The sequence below is a fragment of the Sceloporus undulatus genome, chromosome 1 (assembly GCF_019175285.1).
Source record: "Sceloporus undulatus isolate JIND9_A2432 ecotype Alabama chromosome 1, SceUnd_v1.1, whole genome shotgun sequence".
Taxonomy (NCBI): Eukaryota; Metazoa; Chordata; class Lepidosauria; order Squamata; family Phrynosomatidae; genus Sceloporus; species Sceloporus undulatus.
Window position 1 is genome coordinate 14,676,835 of NC_056522.1, and position 24,480 is coordinate 14,701,314.

The 24,480-nt window shown below is 40.1% G+C and overlaps 2 protein-coding genes across 7 annotated transcripts in view; one reads left to right on the forward strand and one right to left on the reverse strand.

The window, feature by feature from the left end:
* CCDC88A (coiled-coil domain containing 88A) overlaps positions 1–14,792 on the forward strand; it is a 143,586-nt gene extending 128,794 nt beyond the window's left edge. For 2 of the 6 annotated variants that reach the window (XM_042451813.1, XM_042451823.1), the window contains 4 exons: positions 1,065–1,330; positions 3,160–3,640; positions 9,066–9,167; positions 10,982–14,792. In XM_042451813.1, coding sequence (XP_042307747.1) covers positions 1,065–1,330; positions 3,160–3,640; positions 9,066–9,130 — 812 coding nt within the window. In that variant the 3' untranslated portion in view covers positions 9,131–9,167; positions 10,982–14,792. Of the gene's footprint in view, positions 1–1,064; positions 1,331–3,159; positions 4,068–4,475; positions 5,153–9,065; positions 9,168–10,981 lie in introns of those variants that run through there. The other 4 variants (XM_042451803.1, XM_042451793.1, XM_042451773.1 and 1 more) reach the window with 4 other exon arrangements.
* Positions 14,793–16,278: 1,486 nt separating this feature from the next.
* Positions 16,279–22,697, reverse strand: LOC121935223 (prolyl-tRNA synthetase associated domain-containing protein 1-like). The gene is made up of 3 exons (XM_042476551.1): positions 22,514–22,697; positions 17,727–18,156; positions 16,279–17,036 (listed from the first exon to the last, which is right to left on the reverse strand). Exons 1-3 carry the CDS (start codon positions 22,607–22,609, stop codon positions 17,026–17,028), a joined length of 537 nt encoding a protein of 178 aa, XP_042332485.1. The 5' UTR covers positions 22,610–22,697; the 3' UTR covers positions 16,279–17,025.
* Between the last annotated feature and the right edge of the window lie 1,783 nt (positions 22,698–24,480).

Here is a 24,480-nt window from a genome sequence, read left to right on the forward strand (position 1 = left end):
TTCACTTACATGGGATCTCTCTCTTGCAACAGAGGCAGACTGGCTTAAAATCTTCAGTGTTTCTTAATACAGAATTGTGTATATCTTCATTGCTTTCTTTGAAATTAATCAGTTTTACCATGGATGAAAATGATACTACAGTGGACCCTCCACATTTGCTGGGATAAGGGGTACAAGACCCCTGTGGAAGTGGGAAGACAGAAAATAAAAAGCCACTATTTTTTTCTTACCTGAAGAAACACCTCTCTAGAAATCTCTATGTCCTCTCTGTGGTTAACCTCTGCTGGATGTTGACCATAGAATTGCACTGGAAGACCTATAAATGCATAGAGAAGTGTTCTCCCTAGGAATCTCTAGGTCTTGCAGCATGATTTTTTGGTGGAGGTTGACCATAGAGTCATGCTGGAGGATCTAGACATTTTTAGAGATAACATATTAATCAAATCAGTGAATAATCATATCCACAAAAATCAAAGCCGCAAATGTGGAGGGCTGGCTGTACAGGTTAAGTCTCCCTTATCTGGAATGCCTGAGACCAGGAGTGTTTTAGATTTTGGATTTTTTCAGATTTTTGAATATTTCCATATACATCGTGATGTTGGAATCCAAGTCTACAAATGTGTAGTTTATGTTTCATATACACCTTGTAAACATAGCCTGAGGTAATTTTATACATAACATTGCCTTGAATTTTATGTATGAAGCAAGGTACACTGAACCATCAAAAAACAAATGTGTCATTATCTCATCTCCCCCCCCTCCATGGACAGTTTTGGAGTATTTTGACTTTCAGAATTCTGGACAAGGGATATTGTACATCCTGTACAACTAATGACAAAAACATATGTGACATAGTTGGACTCTGGGGCCCCTTTTGGACCACAAGGTCCTAGTAATTTTACCAGGTTTCATGACCTCTGGTTGGACATGGCTGTTTGAGTAACTCACTGCAACTGAGTCTTGGGTGTGATAAAGCGTCCAACTGCTTTATTGGAATATACTTGTTAAATTGTGTTTAAATTATAGTACATTTTTTAAATGGTCATTGCTGTTTATCCCCAAAGCAGGTGCAGTTAATAATCAAAGCAGGCCTCAGAGCCACAGCAGTGGAGAATTTAGCCTGCTTCATGATCATGAAGCATGGTCCAGCAGCAGCAGTCCAATCCAATATTTGAAAAGCCAGCCCAGGTCTAGCCCCATGCTGCACCGTAAAATGTCAGAACCATTGGATAGACAAGGAACACGGAGAATTAAGACAGACTCCCCTGGAAGTGAAGTGGTTACTTTGCAGCAGTTTTTGGAAGAAAGTAACAAGGTTACTTCAACAGAGGTATGCAAAAATAACACTCGATGTTAGGGGACAGAGAATAAATCTGAATAAATGTGATATTCCTTCTGATTTTATGTCTTATAGAATAAATACTTAATAATTTTTAACTATTGAGGCCAGCACTCAGAAAATAAATGATACAACACTTTGAAAAACCATTAAGAAAAGAGCATATTTTGAAGAAAACAATTCAGTCAATTTCCTGTAAATTAAACCATGCCAATTTTTCTAGACTAACCTATAATTAATTAATTATGACTGTTCATTCTCTGAAATATTTTGAGTTGAAAAGTTGATATCAGTTCTTCCACACCGTTTATTCTAAAGAGCAACCCCTTAAGTACTTGTCCAAAACCACTGCCAAGTTAAAGTTATTTTTCAGAAACTGCCATAGCTAGAATAACTGGAATAAAATATAATTAAATTTCGGGCATTTTCTGTATTGTTTCTGAATAATTTTGGTATGTGGGTTCACCACATGGAGATCATACAAATCTTGTCCTCAGCTTGAACTGGAAGGACATCCTTTCTCCACACATAGTTGAATTGCATTGAAATAATGTGCAGTCTTCTCAGAACTGTCTGGCTAGTTTTCATTTTCCATATACTTGAATATTTATTCCCTCACCCTACAACTTCCAGTGAATAATTTCTAACTGTATTTCTCATCATGGTTGAACACAGTTGGAATTTATCCAGCAACTTCTGTTTCTCTATCAAGGGAATCAGTGGGTGTGGGTGTATGCTACTGTATTGGAAATTTCTCATAGTATTAAAATAGCCTAAGTTAGATTGTGTCTGAGTCCTAAACTAGTAATTTAGTAATTATGCTTATGTCTACATTTTTATAACTGGCTACCCTCTCTTGCCATGTCCTGACTGTTGAACATATATAGGAAAGTATCTGCCTAGTAAAATAAATGTGTAATTTTTCTAACTAAAGAAGCAATTTTCTACCCTTACACAAGGTGAATAAATGAGAGTATTTCAGGTAAATTATAATGTGGTTTCTGTGTTTATTTTGTAACTAAGAAGCATAATTCTGACTTGCCTGTTCTCATATAAAATACCCTTCTAGATACTCTTTGCATGTTAGTGCTGATTTATTGCTTTGTGGTTTTTACAGCTTTTTGAAACAAAAACTCACTAATTTTCTGATCTTATCTAAATGTTATGGGTTTCTTTGAATTAAGATTTGCAAGAATTTATTTTCAGGTGACTAGCTCTTAAATCAGCCACTTGAAAAGGCATGTTGAACAGGGGAGGGGGAGTTTCACTTGCATTTTGGCTTTTTTCCCAGAGCTCCCAACTGAGAATTCCATATCCGGAAGCTTTCACAATGATTTCAAACTTAGGCTGTTTTATACACGATGTTCAGATTGCTAAGGGAGTTTTTGTTCAGTTAGTGAGAAATATATGGGAGAGATCTAAAAATGAAATGGCAATCATTGATTCAAATTTGTGATCTAGGAGGAAAAGCGATGCTTGCATTAGTTTTAAAATAAGTGGAACTTCCACTGAAATAATGTTAAGGTAGGAATATGTATTTTCAGTTTTTGTTCTTTCATCAACATGTAAACCTGAACAGTTTAAAATACAAGCATGTATATTAAATTGCTTTATTTGGGTGGTCACTTATCATCATCATCATCATCATCATCATTATTGCATACCCACTTCTCCCCATGGATTGAGGTGGGGAACAATATACATATCAACAAACATAATAGTTTTGCTTGTTTGTGGTGCAGCAGTTAACACAACTGTTTCTATTGCATTTTGGAACATAAAACTAGAAACAGAATTAACTCTTTGGATATATTTTGCAGATCAAATCCTCAAGCCAAGACAATCTCTTAGATGAAGTAATGAAAATTTTTTCTGAAAATGCTGAATTAGCAGGAAGAGAGAAACTAAGGAAACAGTCATCAAGGAGTGGTGGTATTGCCAGATCGCAAAGTGTGAAACACACAATAGAATTCTCTGGTGGAAAGTTAACTAAACAGGAGCACTTTGGAAAGCTCACTTCACATAGGATGGAAGATCCTAGCTTCTCGAACTCTTCAAAAACACTTGCAGCAGGCTCTAAAGGAAGGGCCAAGTCCATTAAAGAAAATGTACAGTCACAACGACAATCAAAAGATTGTAATCCTTATGCTACTTTACCTCGTGCAAGCAGTGTGATTTCAACAGCAGAAGGAACTACTCGGAGGACAAGCATCCATGATTTTTTATCCAAGGACAGTAGGCAGCCAGTATCAATTGACCCAGCTCCATCTACAATTGACAGAAGTGCTGCATCAGCTTCTAGTGAGTACAGTCCTCAACTGCAATCTTCTTTTTCTAAATGTACATCATATGCCACAGTTACCTGCTCAGAAAGTGACTTAAGTAGTTTAGCTGCACTAGATCATTCTGCATATAAATCACAAAAGCTTAGAAATTCAGAGACAGGGAAAACAAACTATATTGCTAAAACATTTTCTTACAGTAATGTGTCCACCAGTGAGGTGAGCAGATCAAACAGTATTATGAAGAAATTATCTGCAGTCCATTTGTCCAAACCATTTTTTGGCACTCAACACTGAATTAGTCAGCAGTGTTAGTGCATTGCCTCAAAGACCTACATCAAAAACAACTGATAAGACATTTGGCAAGCTAACTTCTGAAAATCAGAAATCTGATGATAGAAATATGGAGATGACTCACAATAGTGGTGAATTTAGTACCCTTGTCCGTGCAAACACTAGTGACAGTGAATCCCCACTACCAGTTTCTGAAGATACTCAAACCTTGTGGTATGAATATGGTTGTGTATGACAGACATATAATATTAAGTGACCTTTCTGATATAATATGGATGTTTTGTTAATGTTAACTGGTTTAGACCATGTTTAAATTGTTTACTAGTTAGGATAGTCTCTAGGATGTTCTCTAGGATGTTCTTCATGTACCTTTTTTTCTTAGCATGTGGATGAATGTAAAATTGTAACCATGCCAAAGCTTGCATGAAACTTTAACTGCACTGTGTATTTTCTGCATGCCTTGTGAAAGCCTTAATACAAGCTAACTGTCTGTATTCTTTATTTTTTTATTTATTATAAATATTTTATTTTATGTACATTGCTGGATGCATGCTAACCAGTTGCATGGTGCTGTGCCAGAAACAGCACAAAAAAACAGGTAATTTTCAGCAAACGTAACTTCTTACAATTTCACTTCATTTCAGATGCCTTGGTATCATGGAGATTGTATGCTTTGAGCCCAGTCCAGCTAAAGTTAGTTATGACCAAGTTAAAACAAACGGAACAATTTGACTAATTAGCTTACAGGGCCCTGTGTTATATAGATGTGTACTTGGATGTAGTCCCCACTGCTCCTTTGGGACTTGCTTCCAAGTATGTGTGCTTAGAGCTCCCATTTAGACATGACAAACTTCAGCTGGACTGAGGCCTTTGACTAAAAGTGCCCTTCCACCCCCTTTTGCACCTGAAAAAATGCAGAAGGACTCGCCATCTTTGGCTTTTCACTTAAGATGCATACATTCTACTTTAAAAAGTTATCATCAAAAAATTAATTGACTATAGTTTACACCCTAAATCTGATCTACTGTTCATAGTGATAAAATGTTATGGTTCAGAAACCTATGGTTTTTTAAGTTATATAACCAAATGTCATAGTTTCATTAGAAAGACCAACCTTTTCCTTCCCTTTTCCTTCCTTTCCATTCTGTGTTTGATGTACCAGTGTGGTCATGTATTGTCTTGCCTATATAGCATTATCTGCATTTTAACAGTATATTAAAATAAAAAGTAAAATGGATTGGTGGTATTTGTTTTTCTGTTCGAGGGTTCAATAGAAAATAGAATATGAAATATTGTTAGAACTGCCCCAATTGCAAAGAGCTACTTTAGTCATACCTAAGGTCTTAGGTTAACTATTTTTTGTACAGAAGTATACCATGCCATATCATAAGGTGCGTTTGAAAGCCTTGGTGCATGGCAGGGTGAAGGTAGGGGGGTGGGATTGAAGCTGCGGGTATTTCCAGGTACAGCTGGGAACAATTCCTATCTGAAAACGTAGAGAGCTGTTGCTTGTTAGCATAGACATTACTGAGCGAGAAGGATCAGTGATCTGACTTGGTATTCCACAGCTTCCAAGGGTTGCTTTTCTGTTCAGAAACATACATGTTTAGAACCTTATTGAGCATGCAGAATTATTTAGCCTTAAGCATTATAAAATAGTCCATTTGAAGTAAATGCCATAGTTACTGAAAACTCTATTAAAATGTGACCAGGGATTGAAATGTCACTTAAACAGTTAATGCATCTGAAATTTCAGTTTCAAAAAGGTTCAGTGTATACAAATATATATTGGATAAAAATATGGCTAGAGGCTAGTATCCCTTGGACATCCCTACTTGTTGATTTTTTTTTCTTTGAACAATAAATCACATACACATGATGCAACTTCCTTTTTGAATACCATTCATCTTTAACATAGATATTCCAAGGAGTATGGAGGACTCTTGTTTAAAAGTTTCCAGCCCCTTTGCATGCTCAGAATGTTTGCTATGCCATTTTTAAAAAAGTAAAGTGAATTAATTCTGGTATTTATAATAGTCAGAAACATTAAAAACATGAAGCTTCTGGGAAAATGGAAGATGTCTGTTCTAATTTTGGTTGGTATCCTTCTGGAGTACATAAAAATGGGGGCCTGGAGTTTATTTCCAGGAATAGTAAAATCAGAATAATATAGGAAGAACTCATTTATAATCCAGACGAAAAAGCTATTTCAGAATCAGTGTTAAAGGAATCAGTTTCCCTGTCCTTCTGCTTGACTTGTTAAAAGCATATAATTGAGTCTATACCACCATGGTATAACTCAGTGCTTTATATAAACTTCTTAATCTCATTTAATTCAATGGGAGAAAATTGTCTTAGCCACATTGTTTAACTTGATTTTTTATTGGACAATGTAAAACATTCAGAGAGAGCTGAGGAAAAGAGGGTTTATCAGGGAAAATGTTCACAAATGTAAAACTATGTATTTTGTCACATTTTCTATTTTCTAAAACAAATGTATATAGCGCTGTCAAAGGAGTTCTAAATTTTCCCAGGTAACTTTTCACGGCTGCTTTGTGAACTCTGCAGTCCCAATATGAGTTCAGCAAACTTTGGGATCTTCTAAAGCTGCATAATAACATTTTGACAGATTTTGTAATCATCATTACAATACAAGCATCATTTTGGTAATGTGGAGATGCTTTAAAAATAAAATCGACACTAAACAATAAAACAGACTTATAAATTATGCCTTCCCAAGAGGGCATCCTCTGCTTTTGAACTTACTTTATGAAATGTAACTACACAGTCACTGGTACATATTGAATGCCTGTGATATTACTAGTAACCAGCAATGTATCTCTCCCTTACTCTTTTATCTGCATCGCCTTATGACTTCTTTTTTAAAAAGGTATTTTCATTCTGAGGACTCACCATTCATTATTAGATATGACCCTTTCTTTCCAGTAGAACTAAGAACAGGATATTTAAAACAGCATATTCAAGTTGAAGAAGGATACATCTTTCCCAAAGATGAAATATAGAATTGGAGGGAAGTCACAATATAAAGCGTGTTGATTGTTGGTTAAAATCTTAACAAAACACAAATCTGGAAACCACTGGCCATTAATGGTAATTTGCACAAACCAGTTTATACATCAAAGTGATTTTCCTGCTGCAGGAGACAATAGGAATCTGTTGCAACATTCATTTTTCTACTGAGGAACCATCAATAAGAGAGCCAGCATGTTATGGTGATTTGAAAGTTGGACTATGACTCTGGAGAACAGAGTTGCAATCCCCACTTAGCCATGGAAACCCACTGGGTGATCTTGGGCAAGTCACACTCTCTCACTTTCAGAGGAGGGCAAAAGCGAAGCCCCTCTGAACAAATCTTTCAAAAAAAACAAAAACAAACATTATAGTTTCACATTAGAGTCTCCATAAGTCAGAAATGACATTAAGACAAACCCTGTGTGTCATTACTGACACCCATTTTTCTTTGACTAATCTATTTGCAATGTTTCTATATTGATTCTACGCATAATGCAGAGCATTCATATCTCGCAGTCTGCATGGGCAGTTCAGCCAGTTAGTTTGGTCTTTGAAAGGATTATAGAAGAATTGATCTATTTGACAACCAACATAGAAAAATGTCTGTGCTGCAGCTAACCATATGTTGAACTAGTTTATTGTTTGTTCACCACAGAGGTTACGTGCCTGTACTGCAGCCACTCACTCACAAGATTGTGAGTTCAATACCAGCCAGAGGCTCAGAGTCGACTCAGCCTAGCATCCTTCTGAAGCCACTAAAATGAATACCCAGCTTGTTGGGGGCAATTAGTTTACACATTGTAAACCGCTTAGGAACTGCTTAAATTCACTGATAAGCAGTAAAAAAAATATACTCGCTGTTGCTATAGTTCTTTTAATCAACCAATCTTTCCCAGACTGCTGCATCCAGATGTGTTGAACTACAACTCTCATGATCTCATAGAAAAGGGTCAGGCTCTGCTGGCTAGGACTGATCAGGGTTGTTGTCTGACATAAGCCCGGTAGAGATGGGCTCTGAAGGACTCCCTCATCACGTGCGAGGGGCACCCCGCCCACACTCCCCTCACCCCTCGCATGTCAAGAGGGCGTCCTTGCTGTGCAGCGCCAAATAGACAGCGTGCGTAGTGATGATGTCACTGCTGCGTGGCCTCCAGATGGAGCCACGTAGCAGCGATGTGCTCGCACCGCCGCCAGCTGTTAGTGGCGGCGCAAAAAGGAGCAACTTTTTAGCGGTCCTTTTTTTTTGCGTAGTCGCACCACACAATTTGGTTGCTGCGGCGTGGCTACATGGCAAAGAGGTGGCTCCCAGCCGCATCTTCCTGGCACTTTGTACCGCACCATACTTGGAGGACACCAGATTGGAGAAGGCTGCCCTGCATCATTCTGCTACACCTTTAAGATACTGCAAGAGGGCTGTTGTTAATACAGAGTTGATTCTGGATGAGTGACTATTTCAATTAGCCCATCAGTTCCTTTTTCATACCCACCCATTTTCACAAAATGGACTCAAGGCAGCTTTTCAGTATACTTACCACCACAACCCTTTTTTAAATTGTATAAACTGATCCTCAGTCAAAACTAAAAACATGCCTGCTATGCCAAGAGAAGCATCTTGCACTGGATTTTGTTTTGTGAATTAGGATAATTAATTGTCTTGCTTGCAAGAAAAGACTTGCTTGAAGCTTTGCTTTTCTAAACAGTTAATGTCAGCTAATTTGGTTTTGCATGTTCTATTTTATTGCATGCAAAAATAATGTTCTGCTTTAAAGATTTGATTGTTAAAGTGACCAAAATAGCTCCACATTTGGTGAAGATGTAATTAGGCACCATTCCATCAATTTCCTTCTTTAACTCCTAAGTATAATACATAAGGGTTTTTTTTTTCTCTCCTGGGTGATGTGTTCTCTGTAATTTTAAAGAGTAAAAAAGAGGACAGAATAAATGTATAGAACCATCAGTTGTGTTCCTACAATATGTTCCCACCCTTTCCTTCTTATTCCTCTCCTTGATTTGAGTAAATCATCCATCTGTGATACCTAATGATGTATGTTGCAATGTGAGAACATGTTTATATTTTCCTGCTTTAAAAAGTAACATGAAATGCTTTTCTTCTGCAGATGTGGAAGCTAAACCAGAAAACAGAAATTCAAAAAGCAGGTCTAGGGAGCAACAAAGCTCCTAAATCTATTGCCCCTACTACATGAGATGTGAGCCAAGTGGTGAGTTTTCTGCCCAAGATGTAAATGAGATTGCTTTCATTTACAGAGGGGAAAAAACACTAACATTTGCAAATAAGAACAAGTGCATATTGCATTAACAGTTGCCAATATTGCTTGCATTAAATGGCTCGCTATTTTGCTTACTATTCAGAATGTCACACGCTGTTTTACCTTCTAAGGCAAAAGTATTCCATCTTTTTGTAAATTGCCTTCTTTTCCCCCCATATTTGCTTCCAGAATTATACCACAGTATATATATACTAGCAAGTCAATATCTGCAAATTCATTTATCATTGTTCACCTCATGTGTTCTGTGCTACTGTAGCATTTTGAGCTCCTGATGTAGAGTCTGAAAACCCAGTTGTTCTGCCTGTCCCTGAGCTTATCTTAAATCATTTTCTCAGAATTTAAATGAATCAAATATCTTAAAAAGCAAATGCAAGAATATCCATCATGAGTCAAATGAGAAAATGACACATGATCAAGGCTGTGTGTACGACAGTGGAAAACAATGGCCACAATTCATTAAAACAGTCACAAATGGCAGTCACTAATGTGTAACCTAGAGTTACGCATTTGTCAATGGTTTGTATTCACACAGGGACGTAGCCAAGGGGGGGGGGTCCTTGGGGTCCGGACCACCCCCTTCCATTAGAAAAATGAATGGTGCATGCCGCTGCGCAGCCGCACCCAAGCCCCATTATAATGGTTGCTATTAGTCTGGTATCCTCCCCCCTTCCTAAAATTCTGGCTACGTCCCTGATTCACAGGCCCTACATACTCACTAGAGAATATGTAAGTAAAAGTATCTCTATCCCCACTTAGTGGGCTACAGCTTCTGCCAGCAACAGGGGTCTGTTCTCCTGTCAGTCAGAAAGCAGGTGGCTGATGTTTCCATCCCATCTTTCTTGCAAAGAATCTCTGGCATGAGGGGGAATTGTGGCAGGGATCCTGCTTGTCACTGACATGCTGGAGATCGCTCACAGGAGAGGATGGGAATGTCAGTTGCTTCCCAATTGACAAAAAACAAATAAACCTCTCTGGTGGGTTGTGGCATCAGGCTGGGAGACACTACTCACCTATATAACTAGGGTGGTTGTGTAGCTAAAGTAGACAATACAGACTCATGAGCAATAATTTAAAAACCCATCATCAGGCAACCCTGATTCTGTGCCAAGAAAACCTTTTCTGTAAATTGTCTAGATTAAGCACAATGCCTGTTTGTTTTATATGGCTGCAATTTTTTTACTGTTTTGTATAATGTAGTCTGTTTTTACTAGATATAAAATTATGGAGGCCATTTCCTGAACTCTGGATGTGTTCAACCACGTTCCCTCTAGCTCTTGAAAACAATGTTTTTAAGCATTTCAGTTACAGTTCCAAGGACTAGAAACATGGAATTAAAAAATAAAAGCTGCGTTCTCCGGAAATGTAATTTCCTAGTACTATCCACCTGTGTGTTGTTGTTTTTTAAACACAAAATTGCATGATATATATACATTCCTGCATATGATGCATGTATTAGTGCAGGAAGTAAAACACTTAAGCTGAAGTTCTGCGCGCACCTACTTGGAAGTATGCCTCATTGATCACAATGGGAATTGCTTCTGAGAATGCCTAGGATTGTGCAAATTGTTTTGGTGCTAAGATGATGGTGTTATATAGGCTCTTGGCTTTCTGTCCCCTTTCTTCTTACCATTGCATTTCCGTTGTGTCCTGCTAGCTCTTGTAGTAACTTTACTTTTTTATCTCTCCTGTATCTTTGTTTTTCTTATATTTTCTTTCTTCTCTTTCTGCTTTTCAATTGAACACAGAGAGAAAAGTGTCCTTCAGTATCTCAGTATGAAGCCTTTATTTCTGAAGTAACCAGGCATCCGGCTATAGGAACTGTATTGTTTTTACAAAAAAAATGTTCAAAGTTTTTACAGGCCTACCTGAATAGAAACAGCCAAGAAATACACGTCTCCTTTCCTTGAATCAAGGAACTGTACTGGCGTCTCCTGCTGATTTTTTTTTTTAAAAAGACAAGACTATATTGCACATTGCACTGTTAAGATCTACTGAATAAAGGACAATTTTAATCTCTCGTAAGGACCAAGCATTGTGCAGTCTCAAGAATTCCTTCAGGAACTCAATTACTGCTTTCTTCATTCCTTTACAAGCGTAGTCACTTACTGCTTCTGCAAATATTTAGTTCTGTAAAACTGAAATGGGAAAAAGCTGTATTATGTTATGGAATTTGTTGTAAATACAGGTACAAAAATAGAGTCCCACAAGCTTATTGGCAGTTGACAGCCTCATTGGGTTTGCATAAATTGCATGGTGTTGCTGTTTGCAAAATGAGACTGCTGATTATTTTGTTGTGTGTGGTGAGAAGAAACGGTTTAGGTACCAGAAAATATAATTGAACACTTCAACCAACACCCCTACATTAATTCATCTTTTCCATGTGTTTTCTACACATTAAGTAATATCCCAATTTTCTAGACAGGAAAATTGTGGGGGAAAACATTTCAAGAATGCCATGTCCGACAAAATTATTTGTGTTTTCAGCAAATACCACTTCCAAAATGGATCCATCTTTAAATGTTTTGCATTTTGTTTTTTTGTTTTTGTGTTGTTTTTTTAAATGAACTGCTTGTGGCTGAGGTGGAAGTTTAATGGGGAAAGACCAATGTGACTAAGGTCAAGTTCAGTGTTTTTCAAGCCATTCCTTCTATTAGGGCTTTTACTAATAGGTCACCCTGTTTTTGTTCCTCCATAATTTTATATATATTAGGGTTGATTAATGTTGTTGGTACTTTTTAAATATTTGTATACATTTGTTGTCTTAAACTCTTGCAAAGAGCACAAGAAAATAGCTTTGGTTAATTCCTGGAAATGTACATGATGTTTTCCTGGTTATATTAAATTTTAAACTTTATTTTCTTAGCTACTAAATGTTTAACTGTTTCCACAATATATCAAATTTAACCTTGTAGGATTCCTCTCTCACAAATGTATTTTTATCATTACCACACCTTTACCTCATCTAAATTCCTCACAGGTAGAGTCACATTATAGCTAAGCTCTTGCTGAAATGGGAGCACTGCCAATGTTAACACTGAACAGTTGTTTTTAAACCACATTTCACATAGCATGTCCAGGTTTTTGCTAACAAGCACTACTGTTCTTCTGGGTAAATAAAAAATATATTCTGTCCTCTTTTGTGGCAGATGAAAGAGGAGTTGCAAACCCTTGCCTGTAAACACACGTGTTTCCATATAGGCACAACTGCTAAGCCTGTGAGCAGGACGCTTGTGAAAACCCATCACACCCATGGCTGTGCGAGGTATAAAAACAGCAATAAAATAAATTTAACCACCACTGCCCTCAAGGTGGCCATTTATGGGTAGAGGGTGTGCATAGTCAGTTGAGTTGTCGCCTAGCAGTTGTAGCTGCACTCCCAGTCCTTTGCATAGGGAGCAGGGTTGTGGCCCTGAAAATAACATGTAAACATTTTAAGATTTCAGATGTGGTTGCACTCCCAACAACATCCAAAGGGCAGCATGAATCCCACCCTTGACTTAAGGTGATGGGCATAATAAAATGGCCCAGACACATCTCCTGTGTGCTTCTGAGCACCTTCATTTCACAGGAGAGAGTTGTGAAAACTGAGGGCAGCAACCTCTTCATATGATTTCACACTACCAAACTACAAAACCTAAATGTAGTCAAATGCCTGAGTTCCCAAAGTGCCATTGTGTGTCTATGTAATTTAGCTTGAAGTTATTCTGCCATGAGAAAGATTTGGAAAATGGGATTGCTGATCTTCACACAAGAGTGGCTGTTCTGCGTATTGTACAATTTGTTTGCTGCCACTTACCACAAGAGCCCTTTAGCGTTATTTTATCTAGTGGCAAAGTGTCTAGCCAAAGACCATGAGTGTGTAACAACCTTTCAGAGATGACAAAACTAGGAGATCAGTGCAGTAAAAAAGAGTAGAACAGTCAAAATTATATCTCAATATCAAATCAGTTTAAAACCCAAACCTAAAAAGGCCCTTGTGAATGCAGAACTCCTGTGCGGTGCTCAAAAGACATCAGACTCTATGAGGTGTTGTTCCTTCTTGTGCACTCCGAAGTCCAGGCCTTTTCATTTGTGCCATCTCATCTTGGGAGGGTCATCGCCCTCCCTTGCCTTCAAACATGGGGACACTTGGGAAAATTGAGAACTTGGTCACATATTCCTTGGTCTAAATTTGGCTGTAGGTTAGGCCATGTTAGCATGTTTTGTATGAGCTGTCCCTGCCCACTCACTCCAAAAGCTGGTTTGGATGCTTTGTTCAGAGCTTTTAGAAACTAGCATGTGCTTTTCATGCCTTTGCCAGTGTTTTAATTGACCATACCTATTTTCTTAAGATTTGCACCTTTTTGGAACTTTGCACTTGTTTTATATGTTTTATATTTACCTGTGTGTTTTGGGTTAGGTTTTGGCTTTCAGAGACACACCACCTGACTGTGGGCAAACATGTGAGCTGCATCTACCAGATACGTGCATCTGATACATTGCAGAGAAATATGCCTAAATAAAACAGTATTGCTTTACTTACAAAGCAATAAGGATTGCCTTTGAAAAAGTCTATGGTGGATCATCCCTTTTGTAATGTTTCAGCATTAGGCTGGATTTAGCACAACAGGTAATGTTTTGATGTGTTTCTTGTTTTGCTTTAGATGATTCAGTGTTAAAAACTAAAATGCAAATCTTCCCTTAACAAATCCTAACTCACTGAACTTTTCTAGGAGGATGAGGCTTATGATCTGCGAGTAATATGTTTCTTTAGCTCCTTCTCAACCAACATAGTTGTTCATTCTGTGTAAATCCAGATGCTTTTCTGCTAAGAGCTTAATAATAATAATTTTAAAAACAGCCTCAATTTTGTGCAGGAAAACCAAAGCCCTGTCTATTTTTACTCTCCTTGCCAGTGCATATGGAGGAATATTACCAGACTCCCCGCCTTCTGCAGACTCCACCATTTCTAAATCATTAACAAAAATGAAATTTAGGCAGTCCATTTTGTCTCAGTTTTCATTACAGTCTACACAGTTTATATAAAAGAAAGATTAACTATTTTTTAAAAAAACATTTATAAAATCTGTAACAGTGTCAGGTAGTCAAGTGTCACTTCACCATCAACATCCCAGCACCTTAAGGATGGAATACAAGATCTTTTTTTCATTGCACGTGACAGTACTGTACTCAGCAGCTGTTGGAAGCTGCAGATCTAATGTAATGCAAAGAAATGTTCTTCCACTCTGCTGCTGTTGCTAAGGCTACAATCGCCATTTCCAGAACGTGTTATGTCTTAACATGTTTTGTTTTCTGAGAGATGGTGCAGCTCCAGCAGTGGAGGTGTCATATGTTTGTCTGGTGTAAACTCTCCTGTGCATCACTCAGACATCGTTGAGAATGGAACTGCCTTAAAAGAGAGCACCTTGGTGCGACACAAACTATTTAAAACACTGTTTTACAGAAAGTGTTATTTAAAGCTGTAGTTTCCTTTCTTATACCTATTAATGAATTTTGTAATGTTTGCCATTGTACACTACTTATGTTATTAAAATTCCAAGCCAAATAACTTGTCAACCTTCTTGTTCTCTTTTTTTTTCTCCAAATAAATTCTTACTGGGATGTAGGTAAATGATAAACAAAAAAGCCTATGTTTACAAAATGGTAATGAGAGGCTAAGGGCCTGCCTATAGGGTAGTACCCCAACAGCACCAGTTCCTGTCTGATCTTGGAAGCTAAGCAGGGTCAGCTCTGATTAGCACTTGGATGGGAGATCACCAACTAAGACCAGGTGCTGTAGGCTGTATTTCAGAGGAAAGAACTGACAAAACCACTACCGGATATTCTTTGCCTATGAAAACCCTATGAAAATCATGTCATGTTCCCCCACCCCGTCCCCAGTTCTTGCATACCAGGACTTGGTTCTTCATAAATTTAGTAAGGTTAGAGATCAACCAGCACCAATGTGTCCCCAAAATCCAAACCTTTGTTTCACCAGCCTTCCAGAAAAAAATGGGATATTTCAGAGACAGAGGGAGGCCTTTCCTCAAAATAATGGGCTGTGGAGCTTCTCAGTAACAGAGAAAGAAATGTGAATCATTTATTATGTAGTAATGAGTGAATCATGTTATGTAGTAAAAATCAGAATGGAACTGTACAGAAGAAAGTGTAGGCTCAGTAGGGCAGAGGTGTTTTTCAACATATCTCTTTTCTTTCTCTCATGAAAATAGGCAGTTCTCATCTACTGCTGGGAGGGGAGGACTCTTCTTTGTTGACCACTAACAAGGACCTCAGTTGCCTTGAAATATACAAACCCCCTTTCCAAAGATGCAGTAACAATGACTGCTCTCGGTTTGCATAATAATACAGGGATGGGAATCAGTCTTCTAGATGTTGTTCACTTGGGTCTTCCTGAATTCCTCACTGTGGTAGCTGGAGATGTTGGGAGTCCAAAAGTACTGCATCAGGAGGACTCCTATCTGTTACCACCCCTGATATAACTGGTTCTGTTTGCTGGAATCATGGTGCTCTTGACTGAAGTGCATCTCCTTAATTTTAGCTTCAGGCCCTACCTTGGCAAAGTTACCCTTTTGGGCTTTAACTCTGTTGTTAGTCCTGATTAGAGTAGACCCAAAAAATCAATGGTATTTACCTATGTGTTGATTCACCATTCAACAATTGAGGAGGGGAACTGCTCATGGTGTCACCCCACCCATTGACTTCCTCCCATTTCATACCATAAAGAATCCTTAGTAATGTTTTTTTGCACTAATGTTACTTGTAAATCGTAATTCCCATATGCCACTGAATGTAATGCTAATATTTGTGACATAAACAATTAGCAATATTAAAATTATACCTTCAAATTACAGTTATACACACAACCTAAATGTCTTTACATAGACATAGTGAAGATTTGGGTAAAATGTTGTTTTAAAATAAAATTTTAAGAGAATAAAAATTTCAAAAAAATTCAATTTTAATTTTTTTAAAACATTAAAATTTTCAAATTTAATTTTAAATTTTGGGGTCCTTTCTCCTCCCACCATCTTTTAAAGCATTTTAAAAGGAAGCAGATCAATGCCACAGCCCGTTTCTGCCAAAAGGTAGGTGTTTGAAGAGCAGTGGTGTCATCCTCCTTAGGGTGTCACCTGGTGCAGTCTGTATCCCCCACAATCCCCTAGTGACACTCTTTCCTAGAGGGTGTTTAGGCTGTGTCTCTGGACCCTTTTAGGCCCAAGAGGACATTTATTTTGAAAAAGGAAATGACTACCTAAAGTGCCTCAGATGACTGAAAGCGGTTGAAAATGCTCCCTATTCCCTGTGGTCATTTGGTTTTGTTGGATTTTTATGTATTTATTTTGCAAAGGGGTACAGTGTGTGGTCCTCCAAGGTCACCTAGGGGGATCTAATGAAGCCTCATAGCCTCCCACCATTGCCCTGCCCTGATGCAAAATATGTGCCTTCCAGCGGAACTGCAGCCTACTCACCTAAACTAATGGGTCTAGAAATGAGTTGAAATCCTGCGTCATGACAGTGGAGGTACATCTATGCCAGGATACCTTCACTGGGCTTTTCTCGTGACCAGCTGCACAACACCCAACTTGAAGGTGTTGAGGCACATCCCCACAGCCAGTCAGTGGCCAGTAGGGACAGGAGGCTCCTGGGCACCATCTGGGTACCATTTTGCAGCTGAGCAAAGGTAATAACTGTTGCCTTTTCAGATTGGCAGTATACTCACTGGAAGACAAGGAGTCTTCCTTTTTCCCAGCTACAAACTGCAGACCGATAGTGGCTCAGATCCTCCTGGTCACGGACTGGCTGTGGGAACCATCAAACAAAAAGTTAAAATATACAAGGGGGGCTGTCGCTCAAAAAGTACTGGATACCTCTTCCTGCAATGGCGACAAAAGGACATATCAATGGGAGTTATGCCAGAATATGTCACCAATGAGATTTCAACCAAGATAATCAAGCATATGGCAATTCGTTTTCTTGAAATTTCAACGCAAGTACAAAGCCTCACCCATAAAACCGGTGTCATAAAAACTACTTGCCACTGGCTTGGGCCCAGGATTCCTGAAGGACCGCCTCTCCCCGTATATTCCGTCCCTCACCCTCAGAACATCTGGGCAGCAACTACTGAAGGTGCCTGGGGCTAGGCTTTCCTCCACCATGAAGAGGACATTCTCCATCGCCGCCCCGGCCCTTTGGAACACGCTGCCCATTGAGCTCCGCTCATCAACCTCCCTGGCCCAATTCAGAAAGGATTTAAAAACCTTTCTGTTCCAACAAGCATTCCCCGAGTAAAATCCTGTGGGCCTCCCTCCTCTTCCGTGGCCAAGAGGTTGAGCTAATGGGGCTTTTAGCTTGTTATTTTATTGTATTTAGTTGTTTGATTGTTTTTATTGTACTGTATCCACTCTGTTTTAATATATGTTGTGAGCCGCCCTGATATTGGGAAGGAGCGGGATAAAAATAAAAACTTTATTATTATTTATTATTACTTGCCACTTTCATCAAAGTGCACAACGATTGGTTCATGTCCTGTGGACTTCAGAAATTTTAGGAAGTCGTCTGGATGTAATCCCATGGTTGCTGCATTTGTCATTGGGTGAAAATACAACCTTTTGTGACCTCCATCCAGAAAGTTAGCATCCAACACAAACTTCACATCTCCTTGATCACAGAAAAGTGCTAAGGGGGTTGCACATCCTTGGCCAACTTTCAGCTTATCCAACATGGCTGCTTCATCAGCAAAGCGCAGATTCCCACTTCCAACACCCAGTTTCTTTGCCAAATCATTTAAATTGATTTGCCTGTTGTGCAGAACGGTCACCAACCAGAAGCTTTTCTTCTTCTTATCTTTAAGGAAAAGATTTTTGCTGTGGGCCCCTTCCAAATGTTGCACATAAGGCATCATTTCTTCAACTGTGAACACCTAGAAGACATAATTGGAACAAAATGACTCTTCCTTGGTTGAAATGCATCAGCCATAAACCATGGGGAATATACAGCAATTTTATTCTCATGTCACCTTGACACATACTGCAGATGTCTCAAATGGATTGTGTCTACATGACTTATTTTTAAATGATGTTAAAGGTATATATCCCACTTTTTCCAATGGAATGCAAAATGGCTTGCAAAACATACAGGTCAAGTCTCCCTTATCCAGAATTATGAAATATTCCAGAAACCAAAACCTGTTTTCATGGTCGCCTGAGACCGTTTTCTGATGGTGCAATGTACCATCAAGTATTGGTCCAAAACACACAGGATAAATAGTCCAGTTTGAGACGATTTAACTGTCCTGGCTCAATGCTAGGGAATTCTGGTAACTGTAGTTTTGTGAGACATTCAGCTTTCTCTGTCAGAGAGCTCTGGTGCCACAATAAACTACAATTCCCATGATTTCCTAGCACTGAGCCACGGCAGTTACATTGATTTCAAGATGGATTATTTCTACAGTGTGTTTTGAACCTTTGTTTAATGCACAAAATTATTAAAATTAAGGTATAAAACTACCTTCAAGCTATGTGTATAAGGTGTGTATGAAACATAAATGAATTTTGTGATCAGACTTGGGTTCCATCTCCAAGATGCTTCATTATGTACATACATGCAAATACAGGTATTCCAAAATCACCAAAACCCAAAGCATTTTGTATCTCAAGCATTTTGGATTAGCAAGATCCAACCTATACAATCCTATATAGGATTCTAGACCAACTGTAAGCAGGAGGCAGCTGACTATCACCAGTGGCAATAATTTCAGTACATTCACATATAGGTTTCCTGCTTGTGTATTTGTTCATCTTTTGCAGTCCTGTTCCAGGTCCTTTTGCCAAACTGAAGTTCAACCGGAGTCTATTGAGAGCAGGACCTTTTAAGTGATGGCACTAAATCTGTGGTTCACTCTCCCTGGGGACACTTCCCTAGCTCCCTTCAGATGCCCAATGAAATCCTGACCTTTATAGAAGGATATGGAATCTGGCAGGGTCTGCTTGATGCTATTTCTGGAACTTATTTTGGTCCATGATTGATGTATTTGTTAAATCTTTTCTGTTTCTTCCTAACATTTCCCCCATTATTTGGAATTTATTATTTGTTTTGTCTGAGCGGCTTACTTTTTAAAGAAAAATGTGTACTAAAGGATACAAATGTTTCGGATTAAATACAACAGAATTACACCTCCCTCCCAAACTCTTTTAGGGCAGGTTGTGCCCTAAATATAATAAATAACTAAATAAATAATATTAATTTCTTACCCGCCTTCTCCAAACAACATCAGTTAAAACACGTATCAGTTTAAAAGGACAAATAAAATGTACACATATTAAAACAATCCACATTAAAAAAAATCCTCATTTAAAATCTACAATTTAAAAACCATGAGAAGAGACTGGTGTTTAATGCTTTTTAAAATTCAGACAGCTTATTCAGCGGTTGAATCTTTTCCGGCAGGTTATTCCAAAGTGTGGGGGTGGCTGAAGAAAATGTCTTCTGGCTGACAGATGCCAACCTGGTCCTGCCCTTTGGGGCAGCAGAGAACTGGCCTGCCCCTTCCCTCTCTGTGGCAGACCTTGAGGTCTTGAAAGAGTGGAATCATGTCACCTCTCAAGTCCTCTCTTCTAGTCCAGCTGAACATGCCCAACTCCTTTCCTCCTATGTTTCGCTCTCCATACCACTTATCATCCTTGTTGCCCTTCTCTGACCTTGCTCCAACTTGTCTATATCCTTAAGATGAAGCACTAGAACTGAACACAGTACAGTTGACCCTCCACATTTGCAGCTTTTGACATTTTCAGATTTCTTTGCAGTTTTGATTAACATGTTCTCTATAGGAATCCCTAGGACGTCCTCCAGCGCAGCTCTGCCAGAGGTTGACCACAAAGTCATGCCAGAAAAACCTAGACGTTCCTAGAGAAAACACTTCTCTAGGCATTTGTAGGTTCTCTGATTCTGTGATCGACATCTAGCAGATGTTGACCATAGAGTTGCACTGGAGGACCTGGAAATCTCTAGAGAGGTGTTCTTAGGTGCAAAGAACGGGTTTTTTTAATTTGTGTTTTTCCACATCCCACATTTGTGGTTTTTCCACATTCACGGGGGTCTAACCTCAACAAATGTGGAGAGACCACTGTACTCCAGATGGGGCCTGACCAACACATAATATAGTAGATGGCTAGATGGCCATCTGTCAACAATCCTTTGATTTGAAGTCGAAGGCTTTTGCAGCCGGCATCCATAGTTTTTTGTGGTTTTGGGGGGGCTATGAGGCCATGTTCTAAGAGTTATTCCTGCCATTTCACCAGCATCTGTGGCTGACATCTACAGAAGTCCTTTGATTGTTTGTACCTTCTTGCATGGCAGAGGGTTGGACTGTATGGCCCTTGGAGGTCTCTTCCAACCCTATGATTCCATGATTATTACTTCTCTTGACTTGGAAACTATGCTTCTGTTAATGTGAGCTAAAATATCATTGGCCTTCTGAGAAGAACTGTTTGGGATCGAGCTGTAAGTAAATGCAGGTGAACTAATAACCCCCTCCTCTTCCTTTATAGAGGGAGAAGATCTTTCCTATTGAATTCTTATAGTGCTAGTATTAGGAACCTAAGATTCCTGGCATATTTTAAAGTAAAATGTCAGAGAAAGAATTGAGGGCATTGGATGTCAACCAAGAAGCCAGGCCCTTTCTTAAAAGCGTTAATGATTTTTTCCTGCTGCATGGTTTGGGATTTTGTTTGTTTCTTTTTAATGTTCAGCATTATCAACCTATTTGTTTCATTTTCTGGCCACACTGTTTTGTTTTATTAAAAATGAAGGGCGGCATGGAAAGGAACTGATTTAATTCAAGCCCTGGCTGCCGCAGACAGACATCACCTGGGATAAGACATGAACGAAAGCCTTCCAACTAGTTTCCAAATTCTGGTGCCCAGTTTGCCATCTGATGCCCACTCACCCGAAGATGTAAACCACCTTGAACCCCATAGAGCTTCCTCATGAGTAGAAGTGCAAGGGTTGCCTTTGGAAACACAAAGGGCTGCACCCCAAACCAACCCTCTGGCCAAGCCTTGGGCAAGAAGTCACACTCTCTCAGCCTCAGGAGAAGGCCATGGTAAGCCTCCTCTGCTCAGACCAAAGGCTTGCCAAGAAAACCCCAGCCTTAAGTTGGGAAAGACAGCAAAGGCGACCCTATCCTTGGGTTTTCTTGGCCAGATTTGTTCAGAGGAGGTTTGCCATGGCCTTCCCGAGGCTGAGAGAGTGCAACTCGCCCATTATTTGTGGCAACATCCTCCATTTTTCTTGCAGGTCCTCCATTCTTGAGCTTGGCTCAGAATCATAGAATCATAGAGTTGGAAGAGACCACTAGGGCCATCCAGTCCAACCCCATTCTGCCATGCAGGAAATCCAAATCAAAGCATCCCTGACAGATGGCCATCCAGCCTCTGTTTAAAGACCTCCAAGGAAGGAGACTCTATCACCCTCCGAGGGAGTGCATTCCACTGTCGAACAGCTCTTACTGTCAGGAAGTTCCTCCTAATGTTGAGGTGGAATCTCTTTTCCTGTAGCTTGCATCCATTGCTCCGGGTCCTAGTCTCTGGAGCAGCAGAAAACAAGCTTGCTCCCTCTTCAATATGACATCCCTTCAAATATTTAAACAGGGCGATCATATCACCTCTTAACCTTCTCTTCTCCAGGCTAAACATCCCCAGCTCCCTAAGTCGTTCCTCATAGGGCAAGGTTTCCAGACTAGAAGCATGGATTCACCTTCCTAGGAGTGTTTGGGGCTTTTATTTGGTCCTGTCCTCCATATATTTTTTCCCTTGAAGGTCCTCCAATTCTGAGCCTGACTCAGAAGCAGGAATGTACATTTCTATGAATGCTGCCAGCTTTTGCTTGGCCCTGTCCTCCATTTTCCTTGACGGCCCTCCATTTGGAGCCTGACTTAAACACGAATTTACATTCCCAGGAGCTTTCCTTTTGGGATGATGCCCTCCTTCACTCTTCCTGAAGGGCCTCCATTTTGTGGTGCCTCTGGTCCTCCTGGCAAGTTCCTTTTGAAGGACTACAACTCCCAGAAGCCCTGGAGGGATTAAATAGTAGTAGTAGTAGTAGTTGTTGTTGTTGTTGTTGTTGTGTGCCTTCAAGTCGCTCCCTGGGGCTGGTTCCCCAAAAGCAGGCGAGGGCTTTCTGTGCCCTGAGAGCCCCAGCAAAGCGAAGCAAAGCAAAGGAGGCTGTTGTTGGCGCCTGCTGCTGCCCTTCCTCCTCCTCCTTCCTCCTCTCTCACTTACTTCGGGGTGCTCCAGGCTGAAGGCCTCGATGCCCAGGGCCCTGAGGCGGCCTTCCAGGGCTTCCCTGAGCCTCCCTGGATGAGGCTCCCCGGCCATGGTCCCCTTCTCCTTCTCCCTCAGGAATATGGAAAGCCCTCCCCAGTCTTTGCTTTCGCTTTCAAGGGCCAAGCCTCCGCCTTGGAAGCGCCAGCCTGGCAGAGGAGGAGGGGTTTCAGGGTGGGGCTGGTCCTGGGTTCGAATCCTGGCTCTGCCATGATGGAAGCCTACATTGGGTGGCCTTCTCAAGTCACACTCTCTCAGCCTCCTCAGAGGAGGGCAAAGGCCGAACTTCCCCTGAAGAAATCTGGCCAAGAAACACACACACAATGGGGTTTTCCCCTGAAGGCAGGGGGACCACCAGGCGTCCTCCTTTATCCAGGGCATGTTCCCCAACATTTCCAAACTGTCCTCCATTTTGTGCATGGCTCAGAAGCATGAACTTACATCCCTGGGAGTGCTTTGAGCTTTTATTTTTGCCATGTCCTCTGTTTTTTTCTTGAATGTCCTCCATTCTGAGCAAGAGGTGATTCAAAGGGAAGGGTGCAAAGACCAAGGGAAGAACAGCGCCATTTGCAGCCTTCTTTTTGAACCAAGAGTGTGGGTTTTTAATAGCTTTTATTTGGTCCTGTCTTAAATTTTTACTTGAAGGTCCTGCATTTTGCGGTGCCTTGTCCTCCTTTGCGATTAGGACAGCTGGTCACCTTGTCTTAGGGTCAGCATATGTCCAGTACAACTTGAAGGCTCATTGTTATTGTTTTATACTTGTTGTTTGCTGCCTTGAGTCCCTGTAGTGGGAGAAAGACAGGATATAAGAAAATAACATAATAATAATAATAATACCAACAACAACCACAGCCTTCTCTGCATTGAAACTCCCCTTCCAGGAGGGGCCTTATATCTATGCCCTTCAAGTCTCCTGTTAACTTATGGCAACCCCATTAATTTCACAGAGTGCTTTTGCCACGGCCTTCTTCACCCAGTGGATTGGAAGAAGGAAAGCAACCCTATGCTTTCCTTCTTCCCACACTTATGAGAGAGCAAACTCCACTGAATAGACTAAGACTCACATCTGAGTAAATAACGGTCATGGTTTTATCCTATTTATCCTGGAATCTGCAATGTGATTAGGCATGCGAGCTCTCTGTTAGAGAACCCACCCATCCCTAAATGGCATGGATGGAACTGTGGCAGTCAATGGGATCACAGCACACTGTATTTGTGTAGGGTAAACGGGCCCATATTCACTATTTCAGGACTTTGTCGCACGAGGCTAAAAAGTGGGATTTTAACAGGATAAAAGCATCTTCGACTGGTACTTATCAAACAGTGTTATTTCTGTCCTGCTGCTGCCTTGCATTCTCATTGTCACTGTAGTGCACCTTTTCATTGATGGGCAAAACCCATCAATAGGCTCTCATAGAATCATAGAGCTGGAAGAGACCATGAAGACCATCCCATCCAATCCCCTGCCATGCAGGAATTCACAATCAAAGCATTCCCGAAAGATGGCCATCCAGCCTATGTTTAAGGAAGGAGACTCCACTGCTCTCTGAGGGAATGTGTTCCACTGTCTAACAGCTCTTACTGTCAGTTCCTCCTAATGTTGAGGTGGAAACTCTTCCTGTAGCTTGCATCCATTGTTCTGGCTCCTGTTCCCTGGAGCAGCAGAAAACAATCTTGCTCCATCCTCAATATGACATGCCTTTCCATATTTAAACAAAGCTATCATATCATCTCTTTTCAAGATAAACATACCCAGCTCCCTTTCCTCATAAGGCATGGCTTCCAGGCCCTTCACCATTTTGGTCACCCTCCTTTGGACATGCTCCAGTTTCTCAACATCCTTTTTGAACTGTGGTTCCCAGCACTGGACACAGTATTCTAGGTGAGGCCTGACCAAGGCTGAATAGAATGGTACTATTACTTCC